General features: G+C 34.8%; 1 protein-coding gene across 1 annotated transcript in view; it reads right to left on the minus strand.

The window, feature by feature from the left end:
* The window catches only part of LOC117326925 (pyrokinin-1 receptor-like), an 80,541-nt gene extending 61,923 nt beyond the window's left edge, over positions 1 to 18,618 (minus strand). Inside the window, exon 1 of the mRNA XM_033883730.1 lies at positions 17,894 to 18,618. Coding sequence (XP_033739621.1) covers positions 17,894 to 18,221 — 328 coding nt within the window. The 5' untranslated portion in view covers positions 18,222 to 18,618. The remainder of the gene's footprint in view (positions 1 to 17,893) is intronic.
* Positions 18,619 to 18,959: the final 341 nt, after the last annotated feature.

Here is an 18,959-nt window from a genome sequence, read left to right on the forward strand (position 1 = left end):
TCCGGTATATCGATACACAGCAGATGACAGTTAGATTAAGCGAGTTTGTATTTAGAGGCTATCTAGACTTGAACACAAGTTTATTTCGCCTTAATTAAATAAATAATTCTTTGAACACCAAAGCAATGATAGAGCTCTGGCCTCTATCCTTTATACCTGAAATCATTCTCGATCGAGAAGCCACATGATACAGATCGATGATACATATCTCCATAGATTTAAAAGAAGAAAATCCATTTATGGATAATCAATGCATGGACGTCTTACACGAGGTTCAGACCTTGGATTATACCACATACACGTGATACTACTTAAGGGATTATGCTAGATTCGTCATCCATTCACTGAAGATTATCAAATCGTTGTCCCAAAGGATCTAAAGCCGATTATGTTAGAACCTAGGCCCAGTTATACCATGAAATAGGAGTCTGAAACCATCTTACCAACATGCTCTATCGCAGAGATCACGGAAACATACTCCTTGTTTATGAGATGTATAGAAAATAGTCTTAATTTCTGTCTGGAGGTAGATTAGACATACCACATAAGTAGCGGAGATATGATGACAATAGACGGCACATACATGTACATATGATGTCCAATCAAGTTTTCTTTCGTATACAATGTAGGATTATATAAAACAATTCTTGACCTTTTTTCTGTATTTTTGCAGATATTACGAAAATAAATCTCGCATAAAATAAAATAAAAAAAATGTTATCATATAACTCAGAATACCTACGTCAACACCACGCCACACAGAACAACCATGAGCTTGGATACAGCGCAGTGGGACAGTACTAAATCGAGATGAGGGGGCACATAGTCTCCTGCACATACAAATGTACATTTGTATGTATATGGCCAGGTATGTTGCAAAGAGCAGCAGAATTGAACAATTACAATCCTACAGCGTAGTATTCAACACTGCAGTCTAGCCGAATTCGACATCGGTCTTCGAGTTTCGCAGACAACTTGTACACGTGTTACAATTTTGTGTAAACATGCTGCCCGATTCATTTGCTTGATGAAGGTGACAGTGTACATACCGCACTAGTTATCGAAACATCATACATAAACATTCATTGGTTGTGTTACGAAAAATCAGAATATCTACGTTTTGATAGATTTTAAAAGCCAAACCGTGGAGGAGATAATCAAACGGAGAAAGACATTTTGTAACACTATTTACAAATTATAGCATCACGTCATTTTCCATATAATGACGTCACAGTCACAAAGGTTTTACTTATCTCAGCTTTAAATGTATACCATAGACAGGAATGCTTCTGTAAATGTCGGTAGGTATATAAAGGCACGTGAATAAATACACATGTAAATAGATAAATAAATAAATAAATGAATAAATGAGATGTTGTCAGCAGTTTTACTCCTCTAAGTTATTAGTGACAAGTATACCCTTGGCAGAAATGCTTTAGTAAATGGCAATTTAAATGTTGGAGGGTACATAAAGGCACCTTAATAAATAAATAATTACACAAGTAAATACATAAACCAATAAATAAATATATATAAATAAATGAATAAATAAGATATTGACAGCAGTTTTACTTCTCTAAGCTACATTTTATGAATGTATACCTTGACAATAATGCTCTTGTAAATAGCAGTTTCAGTGTCTTTGGATCTATAAAGGCAACTTAAGAATATTTAAGCAGTGATGTCATTTTTTTTTTTAGTTTCATCGGGGTATGAAACAAATTTTGTTTGCAAACTGTATGAATCCGTGTAGCGGATTCTTACAGAAGTTTGCAAACAAAATTTGTTTCATACCCCGATGAACTAAACTATAATTGACATCAACGCTTATAATTAATTTTTGAAAATGATTTTCCAATTTAAAACATGTTGTATGTACAATTTTACTGGTTTTAAATGGGATTCTTTTTCTCAAATCAATACGCAACCTCAGTTGTCGTATTGTGACGTCACATTTTTGGCGCCATTCTCGGAATTTCTTATAAATAATTTTTCGACCAATCACATTTGAGTATTTACCATGAAAACAAAGAAAAAATAATTATATATATATAATCAGCAGTTTTATTCCTCTAAGCTATAAATTTTCACGCTAGACTTGATTGTCCTTGTAAATGGCAGCTTAAGTTGCTTTATCGTCAACAAATCCAATAAAGAAAATCTTTTTCAAGAAGAATATCCACTGTTATACAATTATGACGTCATCACAGACGTAATTACGTAATGATTAGACTCCGAAAATGTCAGTAGCATCCTGCATTGGAATTAGTTGAGACGTCTGTCTCAACGGGGGGATGATAAAAATACTATAGACAGATTCAGATCACGTTCTTGCAGAAAAGTCGTGGAACTAGTCGCTTACATTCTGGTATCACAGATAACACTCTCTGGAGAAAACGGCCTTAGATTCAATGCGTTTCATCAAAGTCCCCAGTTAGCATTTTCAGAACAAAATTGAACTTTTACAGACGTCAGACAAGTTCCAAAACGAGGCTATAACAGCGAACAGGACTAGAAATTCCAAAGTGTCGTGTAAAGTGACAATTTAGTCAACTGTTGTTAGTTTAAATCGAAAAGGTACTGAAATATATTATTCTTTTTGAATATTTGCGTATTCAATTAAGGGAAGTCGTTGATATAGAGAATAGATGGTCAGTGTCTTAAAATATACGCTGTACTTTGGTGAGGGTAAAGAAAGACAAAATGGCGAGCCTTGGCGAGCCACTTTTGTCTTTCTGACCCGAGCGTATATTTTAAGACACTGACCATGTATACTATTGATCTTGCAATAGTCATCAAAAATAATCATTTTGAAGTGAAACGGTATCAATAATAATCCAAATATGTTCGCCTTTTAAACGTTGTTTTTGAATAGTCGAATTGACGCACTTGCTAAGATTCCAAAATACAGCTGTTTTCCGTCACTGCCGTATACAGCAAAAATATATATGGTGGGTGTATTCCGACAGTGCGGTAACAGTTTCAGGATAAAAATAATTATTTGTGGTTATATTAAAAAAGAAAATTAATATAATTCTAAATTATCACGATACTCGTTTTAGCAAATGGAATATAGATTTGAGCTATTATAGATGCTGTGCAGCGATAAGTCGTAGATTATATTAATCTAGAGGATGCCGGATGAGATTCACTATAAATTTTTTTAAACAACCTGAAACCAATGACACAGCGACAAAAAGAGTGAAATCCAGAAAAGTTGATAAAGCCGAGCTTTGTGGCCAAGAGTAGTTAAGAGTTATTGGAATGGACATATCTGAGTTATTTGAGCGATCAGGAATCCTAAATAATGATATTTCTTCCTGATGTTGAGGTCAATGATAATGGTTAACACAGTATCCCTGATAGCCGTATCAGACACGCTGCATTCTCTAACCGTATTCCGGAATCAGTAAATCAAGATTTGATTTCGATCCTTATATTATACATTTTGATCCGAGATCCGGATACAAATGTTAGTGAGACAAGTCAATTGGCACGGTCGTCCGCTGCGCATGTTATTCATTTTAAATATAATTCCAAGTGATTGGATGCTAAATGTATATGACCTATTTAGCCCTAATTCACCGACGTGTCACGCAAAGTCACGCGAGATTTGTTTCGTGATACCGTTGTCAAGGCAACCATACTAAATGCTTTGCCTGTAAGATCGTTTTTTAGGGGGTTTAACGTCCTTGGCATCCCAAGGCTCATGTGAGGATTGGTGTCGAGGAGACACCTATAGAGCAAAAAGACAGAAAGACACATACAAAATACAATATTTGTATGTAAAAAGCACTTTTTCATAAAAAAGGTTTCTTTTTCAAATCGTGTAGGTTTTTGTTTTTCGTGAGGCTGAGAAACGGGCTAGTCTTTGCTGTCGTGGTTATGTCCTTGGACAAAACACTTAGCTCTTATTGCATTTGATGGCATGTGATGGGCCCCTCGAATGTTGTTCAGTGAGATAGTCACCAGCTACTACAAGAAGACCCCGCCTCAAAAAAACCCTGGCTGTTCACGGGGCAGTAAAAACAGCAAACAAACAAACAAATCTTCAACTGGACCATCCAGAAATGTTGTATAATTGTTATAAATCGAACATATTAGTAATATGCGAACAAAAAACAAAAAACAAAAACAAAAAACAAAACAGAAAACAACAAACAAACAAATAATACAAAACAACAACAACAAAAAACAAACAAATACGTATGATAAATGAACGTTTTTGATAAATCAGTCATATTGTTGTTGTTGTTGTTGATTATTTTTCAGTTTTATACCACACTTCAGTGAGAAAATATCGTGATTGTGTAGATATGCCGACGCATTGCAGAAGTATCACCATTAACCTATCTCGTGCATGCAGCTCAATGTTCTAAGTACGCCATAGACAGAATTGTAAATGTCATGAAACGAAATGTACATAGAATTTCCCTTGTCAACAATCATGAATGACGTATACCTACAAAATCATTAAAAAAAATGAAATTTAAAAAAACCCATTAATGTTTGGATCTATATTAATATTTTGGCTCTGTTTACAATTAACCAGAGGAAGTTAAGAAAAAAGCGAGTTTTTTCCTGGTACATCATACACAGATTTCTGAATGACCATTTATAATCAGGACTAACAAGTGCGATTTAACCATCCCTGATTCCTTGATGATGGAATTTTAATACAGTATAATCAACAAAGAAAAAATGCTCAACAATATCAGGTTTTATTATGAGATCAGCTCCTGTTGGTTGTTCTTGAACAATAGAACATTAGACTTCATTGTCATTTAAATTATTAATAGATCAAAGAGTTAATGATCTGGATTGCTGCCATCGTTACACCCTTAGAGCTTAGAAAACCTGATGACATTATACAAAGGTTTGTACAGTGATACATGTACATATATAATATGCTGAACACGTGGGTACCCGCTAGCACGTGTAAAATGTTAAAAATAACACTTTTTTTCAAATAATTTGATCCAAAATTAAAATTATTGCAGTAATTACATGTTACACTAGAAAATCGATCGCTAAGCGTGGGCTTGGACATTTTTACCTAGAAATGAAAGTGCAGGTTAAGGCGAGACTAAACAATCCGTCACTAGATGAGATAGTCTGTCGTAATTAGCCGGTTTAAAAGCATCAAAGGAATTGCGCCGCAGATCAAGACATGTATTAAGTAACCCTGTAGCTACAACCGGGGTCGGTAAGGTATGGCAATTACATCCGAAATTGAAATATCACTTGTTGTAATTTACAACTTCGTTGATTTCATTGGTGGTAATTTGATTATTCATGAAATTGATCTGTTGTATTTCACGTGCAGGTTACATACGATTTGAAATTTCCGGGTTGCCTCCTGAAATTGATATTTGACGTAAATTTCGTTAAGCCTGTCCGTTCAGGGCTTAATTGGCTTGCATTTTATATTGAAAAGTGAAATCGATTTATAGCACATTTACATGACATGACGCGCATGCGCCGTCGAAGAAAAAGAAGACGCATACGCTTCAACACCACATGGTCTTATTTATGTAATCAAAGTTCTTTGTATGAATTTACATGTATCTCAATTTGCAAATTACTTAGAGAGGTGATCTTCAAATGACTATAAGTTTGCGAATGATGAACTAGTAGACCTCTATATCGCTACACTAACCGATTGGTTTGTCGCCATCCAAAAGGGTTTCCTACAAATTATGGCGAAGGATTTGAATTCGCGATATACTCTCCTCGAATTCTCCTGGTATAATAACGCGAAAATAAATACCCCACGAAATATGAGTGATATACAGTAATATTCCCCCTCACCATCCTTTCTATTGGTTTCGGCTAGTTATACGGTTTCATTTCCATTTCATAGTTTTCATCTTAATATAAGTTCGTTATTGTCATGTTTAAATTATTATTTTAAAATCTACAATGCTTGAATATGTGTTTTAATATCCTTGAAGACAAGTTATTATCGCTTTAAATAGGTTACCTGTACTATATGTGTATAGGCTCACCTGTGTATATGTCTTTGAAGCTACTTAACCCTTTTTACACTTTGGTTTGGGTCATTTAAGGACGTGCCAGGTTTTGGAGTACCTGGCAACTGCCCCACGTAGGTTTCGAACTCGCAACCCAGTGGTGGAGGGCTAGTGATAAAGTGTCGGGACACCTTAACCACTCGGCCACTGCGGCCCCTTTCTACACAATTGGCCGGTAAATGTATATATCATATATTGTATTTGGAGAATTACACTTTCATTGTATTAAAAGTAACAATTGTTTTCAATAAACAACAAATGAAATAGAAACACCAAGACAATCAAAGAATGTAATTTCTATTTGAAATGTCACAATAATTGTATTGCATTATGAGAATTTGATATACACAAGCTATTGTTTCCCTTGCGTAATAAAACAATAATTGTTGAATTATTCATCTGTCAAATACGAATGCTTTTACCATTGTCTGGATGAATATCAAATACTTCCCATCACTATGTGAACCTATATCTAGGAAAACAATGTAAGGAATTATGTAAAATGGACTCTGAAACAACACACTGTCCCGCCGTAGGTATTAAATTGAGCCGCTCTCTCCTGCAATGAATCAACGTTCTAGTCAATCTACAGGCAAATTTACAAGCGGTCATGTCAACAGTCGTGCGATATTTCGCCTGAGTTCCGGAGATGAATAATTGGCCAATTTTCTTGCAGTTGCGAGAAGAACACTATATCAACTATCATTACATGTTTTAAAGAATGTTTTGGGATTTTTTTGAGAAATGCTCGGCGAATTTATTTTACCATGCGTCGTCCCCATTGCTACATAATGAAATAAGACAATCCTAAGATTAATTATTTACCGAAATTAGATAATCAATTATATCAATAATTGTAGTCTCTAATTAATTTCCGTGTTATAATAATTTCTTGGAAGCAGTGCAGTGTTTAGACTCATTAACTGATCTCTCAATATTCTGAACAAATGCCAGAAAGGGATTGATATAAAGAAAAAAAAAACCAACATTATTTTTTGTTATTTAACAATTTTTTCTATTATTTCGTTTGAAAATCAACAAACATGACATGCTTCAGTAACCATGTTTGAGGGATTTAGAGAGCAAGCATAATGAAGACAAAATCACTTGTCAGGATTTGCTACAAGACGACGAAACCCAGAAATGACGGAATGACATTCATCAAACGAAGTATCTCGAACATGACTCTAATAGGATTGCCCTGTGCCCCATTATGATACCAACGCTACGCTTGTGACATAGGCGTGTCTCAGAAATTTAGGAAAAACTCAAATTTTGAAGAAATGGGCGCACCTCAGAAACTTTGGAATTCCGCCATATTTAAAAAAAAAAAAGACATTTCTGAGATTTTTAAATCTGTAAATTGATGTGCGAAGGCTGGAATTGGTTTGCATTTGAGTAAAATAATGGCTTTAATTTAGAACGGAGCTTTTAAAATTGTTCTTGTATCCGGAATTTTACGTTGGAATAACAATCAGCAGTTTACATTGTACGTTTAGCCGTGTTTCCATGTAAATAAATCTTCTGAACGTATATTTGCCATCCAGACCAACCATAGTAATTAACATCAAATGTAACAGAGCGTATGCTTAATTAAATTTAGATCACTGCCTCCGCTAGGGATCGAACCCAGGGACCTCTTGCTAACTTGTCTTATGCTCAACCGATCGAGTTAATGAGACTTCTTTAACCGAGTGGAGTGGTATATTGCGTTTCATTTCACATTCCTCATAACTGGCCTTGCTATCGCATCCCCCCCCCTCTGTTCTTTATCCCGCCATGGCACCATTTTGAAAATTATCAGCTATTTATGCCTTGTTTTTCATGAAAAAATAGAAAAAGGGAAAGAATTCTCAAACACTGTATAACGTCACGTCATTGTTCTTCATTGTGACGTCATAATCGAATCACGAATCGCAGAAAGCATGTGCTATGAAAACAGGCAGTGCCTTAAACGAGAACAGTAACATTATTTAAATGCTATCTATTATGTTTGTTTGATAACAGACATATCAATCAAATAATCAATTTAAGATAAACAATAATTTAAATAGAATATTCAAATTAATTTTATATCCATACCACACAAGAAAATGCCCAGACAATATCAACAAGGAATTCATCTGCATATCAAGCACATAATACTCTATCTTGTTACTTAGTTATAAACTCTGAACTGAAGAGGTAAAAACCTCAGGCCACGGATGACAGAGAGCAGGGATTTTCGATGAACATGACAACACTTCAACCTTGGAAATTTGAAATAAGATACAACAAATCGAGAAACATGCAGATTGTGAATTAATCAATGACACTCCCCTATGCGAATGAAACACCAGATTTTCTCTCAAATACAAAATGTAGATTGAATAAGTACTATTCGTGAAGAATTAATCATTCATTTCAATGTGTTTATTGCATTCAATTTAGTAATATATATTGAACTGAATTAAAATTCAAAGCATAACTGTTTTAATTATATTTAAACAAAGGAAATAATTCAGTGAAATTCATTTTATCAAATATTCAGTTACACAATAGACGTTCAAAATCTATCGTACTAGTTTGTGTATTTCATCAATAAACGGTTGATGTCATTGATTTATATTTATATTGCTTCGTAATCTATCCTTTATTGTACAACTAAATTGAAGTTGTAATTTGATTTTGTTTCCGTATTTTCGTATCATTTTAATTTATTGCCCATTAATAATAAAAATCATTTAAAACAAACAGCGATCGGACATGAAATATATTACAAAATTGTTTATAATGATCATCACAAATTTAACGAGGACGAAAACGAATTACTGTTGAATAACCCGAAAGGATACCGGTGAGCCACTACTGATTATTAATTGATTTAAGAAAAGCATTACAGTCACTTGTAATAACATCCCTTGCTATACAGTAATTTGTGAAAATAACCATTGGATACCATTTATGAGATAGTGTATTCGCTCAGTGCTCCATAAAATGTATACTTAAAAAAAAATGAATTCTATCGATCCTATTTGTAGATTGTTTTTTTTATTATCGCAGTCTTCTTTTTTAATGGTCACCGCATACAAGTTAAAAACATATCGTACAAAATAAGACGTGATCATTAATTTGATGAAATATCTTCACCTTTATCAACTCTAGTCTAAGGCTTCTATTGACCTGTTTAACCAGCCCACTCCCGACATACTGACCGATATCCGGAGTTTATTAGCCCAGTTTGTGTGTTGTCGACATGATACGTTCCTGTACACTTGTTTAGAATCTCTCTGCTGTTTCCGGTCTCTCTTTTGAACTCCATGTCTAATGTTTTTGTATTCAATATAATTGTCTTAATTTTGATTGTAATGTTAGTAAACACAGTGTTCCTTTACATCGCAACAATCTATACATCTAAAGATAATGTTTGTCATACAATCTAAGCAAATAAAGCAAAGGAACGTCTCTAACTGAACTGTTCATGTCAGTCTGAATAGTTGGTTGGTGTATTGAACCGGTCGTTGTCGGTCGAAAATTAATGGAAAAGAACCAGAAAGTACTGACATGCAAACTAAATCGTATTTCATGATCAACAACGCCAACATTTGAATAAAAACAAGAATGAATTAATACCGAAATAATAACGAAAACATAAATCAAACAAAACATATATACATGATGTATAACCTTTTCCAAAACGGAACAAATCGCAAACACATTACCGAACACTGTCTTTGTACATGTGTAAACAAATGTGTTTCATACTTGTGTAAAAAAAAAAAAAAAAATCTATAAACCGCTTGATACATGTTTCCAACATTAGCAAGCGTGTTTTCTTACTGAATCAGTGTATAAAGTTCCAATTAAAAAAAAACAAATTGTATACTGCACAGTTTATATATCAAAACATTGAGCTTTCACCTTCAGACATTATAAGTGACCCCCAACGAATAGATTCCGTAAGGGAACATTGAATGCAGTTCGATATTGCCTTGTTCTTTGCTTTAAATTGTGTCGTGGAAACCTCCAAATAGTGTACTTAAAGCGGCACAAACAGTGTTACTGCAGGCCTATGAAAACGTTTTCTGTAATAATTCAAGGTATGAAGTTTGAGTTCTAAGGAAACTCAAGCTACGCAAATATCAATAAGATATTTATCCGAAGGGAACGTTACAATAACTTTGAAACGAAATCATAATTATAGCACATAAAACTTCAGTATAAATCCTAGTTCAGTACGAAATCTTATTCAGTTCGAAATCCTAATGCAGTACAACACCTAATTCAGTATGAATCCTAATTCAGTACGAAATCCCAATTCAGTACAACACCTAATTCATTATCAAATACCAGCTTGCAACCGTCTACACTAATTGATAACCAAATCATAATCATTATGAAGTCTCATTATTAAGATGTTTATGAAGCAATCTGAAACAGTTCTAGAGTAATCGGAATTTAAATTGAGATGTAAAAAGTAATTATAAATGAAAAGTTGTAACCGAGGAAATGAACATCTGGAGCTTGACTGACAAACAACGGTAATTTGATTAATAGTGAGAGTTTATCTTAATTCTTCGTGATTTTTACGGCAACCAATTAAACGACAACCTTGACTTTATCAGACAGATGCAGAGATTTCAAAATCTGTTAATGACGTTTCATGACAGATAATGCACAAGGAAATGCAATAAAGATCCTTTTTTGCGTTTTTCCTCTCAGTTTTGAATGTTAACAAGAATTAAATTCGTTAACGCCAGAAACAAGATTTCAATCTCATTAAAATTTTATCGACACATTTCCTTTAGTTTCTCTCATCAATTTCCAAAAAACTGCTTCAAATCGTTCACAAACCAAACAAAGAGTGATTGCTATCCTTGGGTATATGCTACCTCCAGGAACTTAAATGACCAGGAATGAGATCATACTCACTTTAGACTTTAACATAAAGCACGGTTATCGAGAGAATTTGGTTTGTTTGTTTTTGTTTAACGTCCTATTAACAGCCATGGTCATTTAAGGACGTGCCAGGTTTTGGAGGTGGAGGAAAGCCGGAGTACCCGGAGAAAAACCACCGGCCTACGGTCAGTACCTGGCAACTGCCCCACGTAGGTTTCGAACTCGCAACCCAGTGGTGGAGGGCTAGTGTTAAAGTGTTGGTACACCTTAACCACTCGGCCACCGCGGCCCCTATCGAGAGAACCAGGCTAATGAAGATCAGAAGAAAGTTGTATGGACGACAGGAATAACTCATTTGGAAATATTAGAATTATTATGCGATATGTGTCAAACGTCTTTGATGTTTGTTGTTTTGTTTAGTGGTCATGCTCTCAACACCCTAGCTGTCATTTTGAGAATGGGACTTTACACAGATTTGACCCTGAAATCTATGGTGGATGACGTCAATGTAGCAAAAGACGCTACCCCCTAGAACACCTGGTCTTTGTATTTTTGATTTATTTTATAAAAAAAAAATTTGGCCATCATTTTATCGATTTGGGTTTAAATATCACTGTTATTTAAGGGTTAACTGTAATATTTTTTTTTACGTTATTGAGCAATAACACAAAAAACTGGGGTGTACTCTGAATAAACCGCGAAATATATTATTTTATTGATTGCTTTAATCACTCATTGATTATATATTTTTTAAGTTTATAATGTATAATGACATATCTGCTGGAAAGTTTGAAGGTGATCATCGCTAATGCAATAAGATATCTTGAAAACATCAAATTTTACACATAAATACATTTTGCCTTCTGATATCTATTCCTAGTTTCTTTAAACAGTCTAGTGTCCGCTTAACAAAGAACCCCTCCACACACACACTTTTTTTCTACATCAGCTGTCGCACTATATTATGGGATTAGAGAGCCTTAAATGGGAGCCTTCTTTTCTATCTCGTCACGGATTTTCATCTATATTTATACAAAATGTATAACCACATCTTTTCGGAACTCAGATTTACGTGAAATTTAATCATGGATGCAATCTTAAATCTATACTTTCCCCCCGTTTAATTTGTAATTTGCGTAGGCGATGATCAGCTTTAAAAGGTTTCCGAGTCAATTCTTTACCCTATTCATTATTTTAGTTTCACAGCCAAGCTAATAGAGCCTTAATAGATGATATCAAGAAAAGTATTTATACTGATATATTGATCTCTGTAAAGTTGATTCTCCGCAAAATCATTTTCTGTAAAGTTAATATGGTACGGGATCATTCCGTTTCCTGATTGGGATAACCATGCAGGAATCATCGGAATGTCCTTGGCCTACAGCGTGACGCATGAAGATGGGGGAGTAATTGTTAAGTGCTATCTGATGAAGATATGAAGGCCCTATACTCCCCACTAATTACAGGTTACAGATGAACCCTGAGATATATCTCTATCTAAGATATCTTCTCATTTCATCTTGGAGGAAGAATCAGGAGGTAATCAGATTTACACTAGAGTAATATCATATCAGATCAGAAATTCTGCTTTCTACCAATTCCAATTATCAACAATTTACCAGTAACGTTTGAACTGATTTATCAATTGTGTTATTCTTGAATATCCTAAACATTTATTTATTTATTAATCAAATCATTGTGCATGTGCACATGTTCTTCTATCCTTTATATTTCAACATTCATTTAGATTTATTTCTGTTTTCCAACTTTCCAATATAGATGTTTATCTTTCACCCCTGGCATCAACGATGAGTCCTATATAGATAGAACAGCCGTATGATTTTCTGTTCCTTATTTAGTAACTGGTGTCAGTGGTTTGTCCTCAATAAAATCCTTTGTAAGATGTACACTCAACAAGAAACCAACAGTAGATTAGGTAAGATGGCCATTTCTGGATCAATCTGGAATATCTTTCAGTTAGGGCTAACAATGACGTACTTACTTATACGAGGATGTACTGAACGATGAATTGTATTAGGTTTGTCAACCCCCTTATGATAAAGAAAATCCCTTTAGTTGTAACACGTTAAGAATGTCGGACTCACACAAAAGGCTACATTAGATTCAATCACTGCATCACCAGATCGGATGTTGACCTAACAGATCGTGTGGCCTGGCAAGGGTCTTTGTCATTCACAAGAGCCAGCAACGTCGAACATAAAGACTCCAAGATAGCAACACCCACTATTTTTACCCCAATTAGGTAAGGAAGTCTGACAAATTAAGAACTCTAAGGAGATGTTCATTTTATGGCTATCTTTGAGAGAAGGGTCCACTGAAGATTATAAGGCTTCGTATGATTTTGATTCGTTGCATTGATAAGATTATTTCTATTCTGGGGAAAGATTTTGAAGAGTAAAAACTCGGTCAGACGCCCATTCGAACAGTTTGTCATACTTCAACGATTCCCATATGATTCTTACACAGATTCATGTCTAGAGTTTGTTGGGTTTTTTTTATCAACTAATGTCTAAAGATTTATCAATAAAAGAGGTCTACATCAGTTCTTACACATTACTACAGGTCGGGGAATTACACGTTGGATAAAGTAGCATTGTCCTCTCTGCCTTACTATACGAAAAAGATCAACTTGGATCTGTTGCCCCCTTACTGGATCAATTAGGATCTATTTCCAATTTCTGCTCCGGGTAATTTGTTTTTGTTTTGTTTTTTTTTCCTTTACCGATCTTGTCAGTATCCATTATGGCGTTTGCGCTAACCATATGCAAGTAGGGTTTATGTGTCCTGACAGAGACAGAGCCACGACTGTAAAACTAGTACTGGGTAATATTTACTTTACATTTTGTTTTGTTTTGTTTTGTTGTTGTTGTTGTTGTTGTTTTTTTTTTTTTATTTTATTTTTTTTTTTGGGGGGGGGGGGGGGGGGGGGGGGGGTCTAAAAAGGTGGATTTTCGTTAAAACTTTCATCTGTTGTCATAATTTGGGGTATATGTGCTTATGCCTCGTTAAATTCATTACCTCGCTGCTTCACTTCTTGGCCATCCCTCATTTTAAATGTCAGTACATTTCCCATATAGTGTGGATAGTCATGCAATACGCTTTTCGTCAGTTCCATTTTTCGACATGACACGACCACCCAATGCTGGTTTGTTTACATCGGAAGACAAAAAAAAGTAGCCGGCGTGTTTGATCATAACCTAATGAACGTGTGTTTTATACGGATTCAGGAAAATTAACGTTCGAATTAACGAGTATAATATTACTGTATAATTCGGATTTATAATGCAATTATGTATATAAACTGGTTCTCTTGACTCCTATTATTTCAATGATATGACACAAAAATACATGATTTATTACAACCACTAGTTACTATGTTAGTGTATCAAAGTTCTGTGAATGCCTCTAGCAATTTTTTCGTACCATCAATAACATTATTCAATAACAAATAGGGCTGTTCTGAACCGATTCATTGTATCTCCAGGGCTTCATTATAAAACATATGTATACAGCTGTGTCAACGCTCACGGACATAATCCTATTTCAATTCTAATGGGAGTAGATGATATTCAGAGCTATCAGGCAACTCTACATAGAATGTTTACCGCATTGCTCATTTGATGGCGTGTTAGGTTGAAGAAAACTGGATTTATAAAATTGTTTACGTTCTCCCTGCATCAAATTGCTCATGTCTAGATAGTATAATATGTATTGGAAAAGCAAAATTAAATCACGTGATTGATCACTATTATCACGTAATTGATCTAATTATGACAGCATAGACTTTTCTGTGTCAAGGACGTCATAGATTGGCGTCAGGAATAGGGAATAACAAAACAAAATAGTACAACACTTTTTACTTTAAAACAACTACAAATATACTCATTATAGACGGTGATTTCTCTTACCCTGGACTGGGATATCCGCAGTTTTATCGGGGTGAGATTTTCTTATTTCACCCTAGGGAAAAGACAAGCTACACGTGCTCTTCTCACGTTCTCATCAATTGTATTTCGTCGCGTCAACAATACCATGACGTCACAGCAACAGTTCAATGGCGTCATGTCGACAATTCAATCACGTCACGTCAACATTTCCTTGCAATGATGTAACGTCAATATTATATACATACGGATAAACAGGGTAAGAGAAAAATGATAATTCACCCCCATAGAAGTGAGACAGGGGAATCTCAACCCGAGGGGTAAGATTATTAAGCTGCCAAACACTCGGCAAGCCTCGTGTTTGGCAACTTAAGAATCTTCCCCTCGGGTTGAGATTCCCCTGTCTCACCCCTAAAGGGGTTAAAGATTTTATTAATCTTCCTATGAATAAATATATACCATTACAAGACCCTTTACCGTATTCTGTTCGAATCATATTTACATTTACACTGCAGCCCAACTATATAACTTTACCAAGCCCACTTGAAGGTTACGAGTTCATAACTTCCAAATCTCTATCATGACGTCATTATTATAGTGAGGTCATAATTGTAAAGTCGGCGATAACGAAATATGGCTGTTGAAAAGGCTGTTCCGTCTTTGACGATAATAATGTGTTCATTCATCGTAGAAGCCAAATTCCTGGATATAATCTTTAAAAATCGTTTTCAAATGTAAATATAAGTATTGAACTGCTTTCAGTTGAAAGTTAGCGCGCTTCGTTAAATTTGCCTTTGTCCAGTTGGCATTCATCAGCCCATAACTTCCAAGTGAAAGCACTTCAATGCTTAAATATACGTACGCTGCTGATCTTTGTTTGTAAATAGTGCTACACGGAGGGAGCCGAATGGAATTACGTGGGCGCATGTGACGAGTCCGCACCGCGCGTTCTGCTTACGATAGTGTTAAATGAATTCTTGTAGGACCTACTGAATTATAATGTTATTGTTTTGCACTGTTTTTAGGTATTTGCAATACATAGTTGCACTTTTAATTTTCATTAGTTAATGGAAAGTTTAAGTTTTATTTGAAATCAGATGCTACGTCTGATCATATTTTCCAACAGTGTTTTTTTACAGTTATATTCTAAATGTAAATAAAGAGTATTTCTTAGCAATACAAATGCGTGTTATAGGACCATAACAATATTTACTAGGTGGAAAAATCAAATCATCTAACTAGCCTTTCCATCTTTACAGATTTCCTTTGACATTTTAAACACAGACCGACTTAGATTGTTCGTCGTGTCATATGATTATCAAAGTGATCGGCTCACGTCAACATACTCATACATTAAAGTTTACAACAGCTTCTAGGGGCGGAAAACTTCATATATTGCTCAGTATCTATGCCTTAAGACGTTTTTTCCCCATTTAACATACGAAAAAAGATATTTTATTATATCCTAAAGTGTTTAATTATTGACTGATAAAAACAGCCCTTTAGAAGTGTGGCCTGGGTTAATAGCATGACATAGAACATAGAACCGTGACTGCTTATGTACAAAATACCAGGAGATACGGTTCACTTATTATAAAACTGACGTCACAGATACAAAAAAAAAACATATCTATACTTAGCTAAGTAACGTGTTCAATCAGTATGATAATAGCAATCTCTTTTCAGTGCCCTGAGAAAGGGTCATTAATTATAAGAATTGAATGAAATGCGGCAAACTTTACCGGCTTATTCCTAATTAATTAACATTGCTACTGACGACTCTTCTGTGCGTTTGAATTTTGAAAGATTTATCAAAATGATCAATTTGTTGTGTTCCCAGGAGTACAAGCACACTCTTAACATATTTTAGAATATATACTCATTCAATACTGTAGGATGTGTACATTTTCTTTGAAATAAAAATATGCTTTCATGTATGAGCAGTTTTTTTTATATGTTACCGTTAAAGGGAGTGCATCATCAATGTTAATGAAAATTATAATTCCTCTTGTGTAACATTTCAATGGACACCACTCGCTAATCAAAACATCATTCAAAGTCACTGCACGATATGAACTACATATACAGCATCCCTAGGGATATTTTTATAGCTTTGTTGACTGAAGCCAAACATTACTATCAGAAAAAGACTGAAGACTCAAAGTGTTTTGAATAAGTATGGCTATTGAATAATATTAAGTGGTCTTTCCCTCTCGACGTCCACCAAGATATTCTCCGAGGATATTCAACAAATATTTCCTTATTTCCCAATGGCTTCCAAATAAACGCTTCCGTATGACGTCATACTGACAATAGAGACGTAGCAAACATTTGTATAATACTTGGGGCGTTTGTATGAGTGATTTTGATTACGGATGCTTTAATTGTGTTGTTTTAGTACCTCTAATGGAAAAACATGTCTCTTTGATTAATTTTTGTTTGCTTTTGTTTTGTCAATTGACCCATTTGTAAACATTCATGAATATTTTGATAACTAACATACATCAATAGATTTACTCTATTCGTCAATGATATTCTGTCATTATCGTTTAATTTTGCATATTAATTAACATGTAGAGAGATTTAATAAATGAGCAACTGAAATAAATTGAATTAATAGCTACACGTATTAATTTCACCAAGCATTACAGTATTGTAAGAAACAAATTAATGTCTTCTGTAGAATAACAAGAAGTACTCCGATGAACTAGAAGTTCTCGCCACGAGATATGAAGTGACAATTTCATTCTTATCCCTTCAAAGCCCTTCACCTCCCCCCCCCCCCCCCCCCCCCTATCCCTTTCTCTCTACAGACTCATTCTATACACAGCTCATATACGTATATAGCCTATTCAGTTTGCTGATTCCACTCCAATCATGCATGCATAACCGTAAATATAATCGTATGCATGTAATCATCCATATTAAACACCAAAAGGGATATTTGATAAGTAGATTAACAAAGTCATCGATGGAAATTGATTTATATATTAAGTATTAAAATATAGATATTTGTGGAAAGTTTATTTTCCCATTATTTATTCCATATTTATTTTCATTAAAGTGACAATTACTTACCAAACAGCAGAGCTAGGACATCACTCAATGCCAGGCTAGCCAGGTAGTAGTTAGTGACAGTGTGCATGTAGATGTTTTTATATATCACAATAAATGTACACAAGTTCCCGGCTATCCCAGTAAGAAATATTGTAATATACACTGCAGTCAACACCCCAACAGTGGTCAAACCCTGTGTTCTATTTCCGAGATTTAAAACGATAAACTGCTCCAAATCAAACAAATCCTCGCTACTTGTGGTGTTCGTCAAAGGAGAAGTGTCTTCAAACTTTGTCGTGTTATAGTCATCCACAGGACGGATCTCTGGACTAGACGTGCCATTTAACATGGTACTTCACAATAGCAGAATCTTTGGAAACATTTCTTGGGTTTCGGCCACAGAATGCATTGGTCTAGAACACGCTCACGTTCAGTTCACACCTGTAACATGTTGTGATGTTGCAAACAACAGCAAAAACAAATTCATTATGAGTATGTTTCGACAGAATTTGCTGTCGGGGCGTTTCTCGGCAATCTTGTCAATTATATTCAAACATTTCAGTTATCAAATAACCCCGATATGAAGTGGTTGTAATGCAAAGGAATCCTACTTCATTAATCCAGTCAACACGCATTTCCTCTGCTGTGAAGAATCTAACTCGTATCCTCTCAAACGAAGATGCAATTTTCTCAACACCGACAAATCATTTGCACAATTGAATAAAGAATTTTAGATTTTAAAGAATACAGTGCAATTCCCTTGTCAACATAAAACATTTTCTTACTCTTTGTCAATACAAAGACGTATCACCCAATTATGTCGGTACAACCAGTCCAACATCTTGGTGACCGCTGTCAATGAGAATAGTTGTTATGTGTAAACAAACACTTATACGGCTTTATCATAGTCCAGATAACAGGCCTCTCAGCAATTCTACTCACACAATTGCAGCCTCTCTTAATTAGTACTCATAAACACTTCGAGTACACGGCGCCGTCTCGTTCCAAGAATTGGTAACTATAAATTGAATACAGTTTCCCGTTTATACTTACAAATGAACTTAAACACTCGCAATACCAGGTAAGT

This window comes from Pecten maximus, chromosome 5 (genome assembly GCF_902652985.1).
Source record: "Pecten maximus chromosome 5, xPecMax1.1, whole genome shotgun sequence".
Classification (NCBI taxonomy): Eukaryota; Metazoa; Mollusca; class Bivalvia; order Pectinida; family Pectinidae; genus Pecten; species Pecten maximus.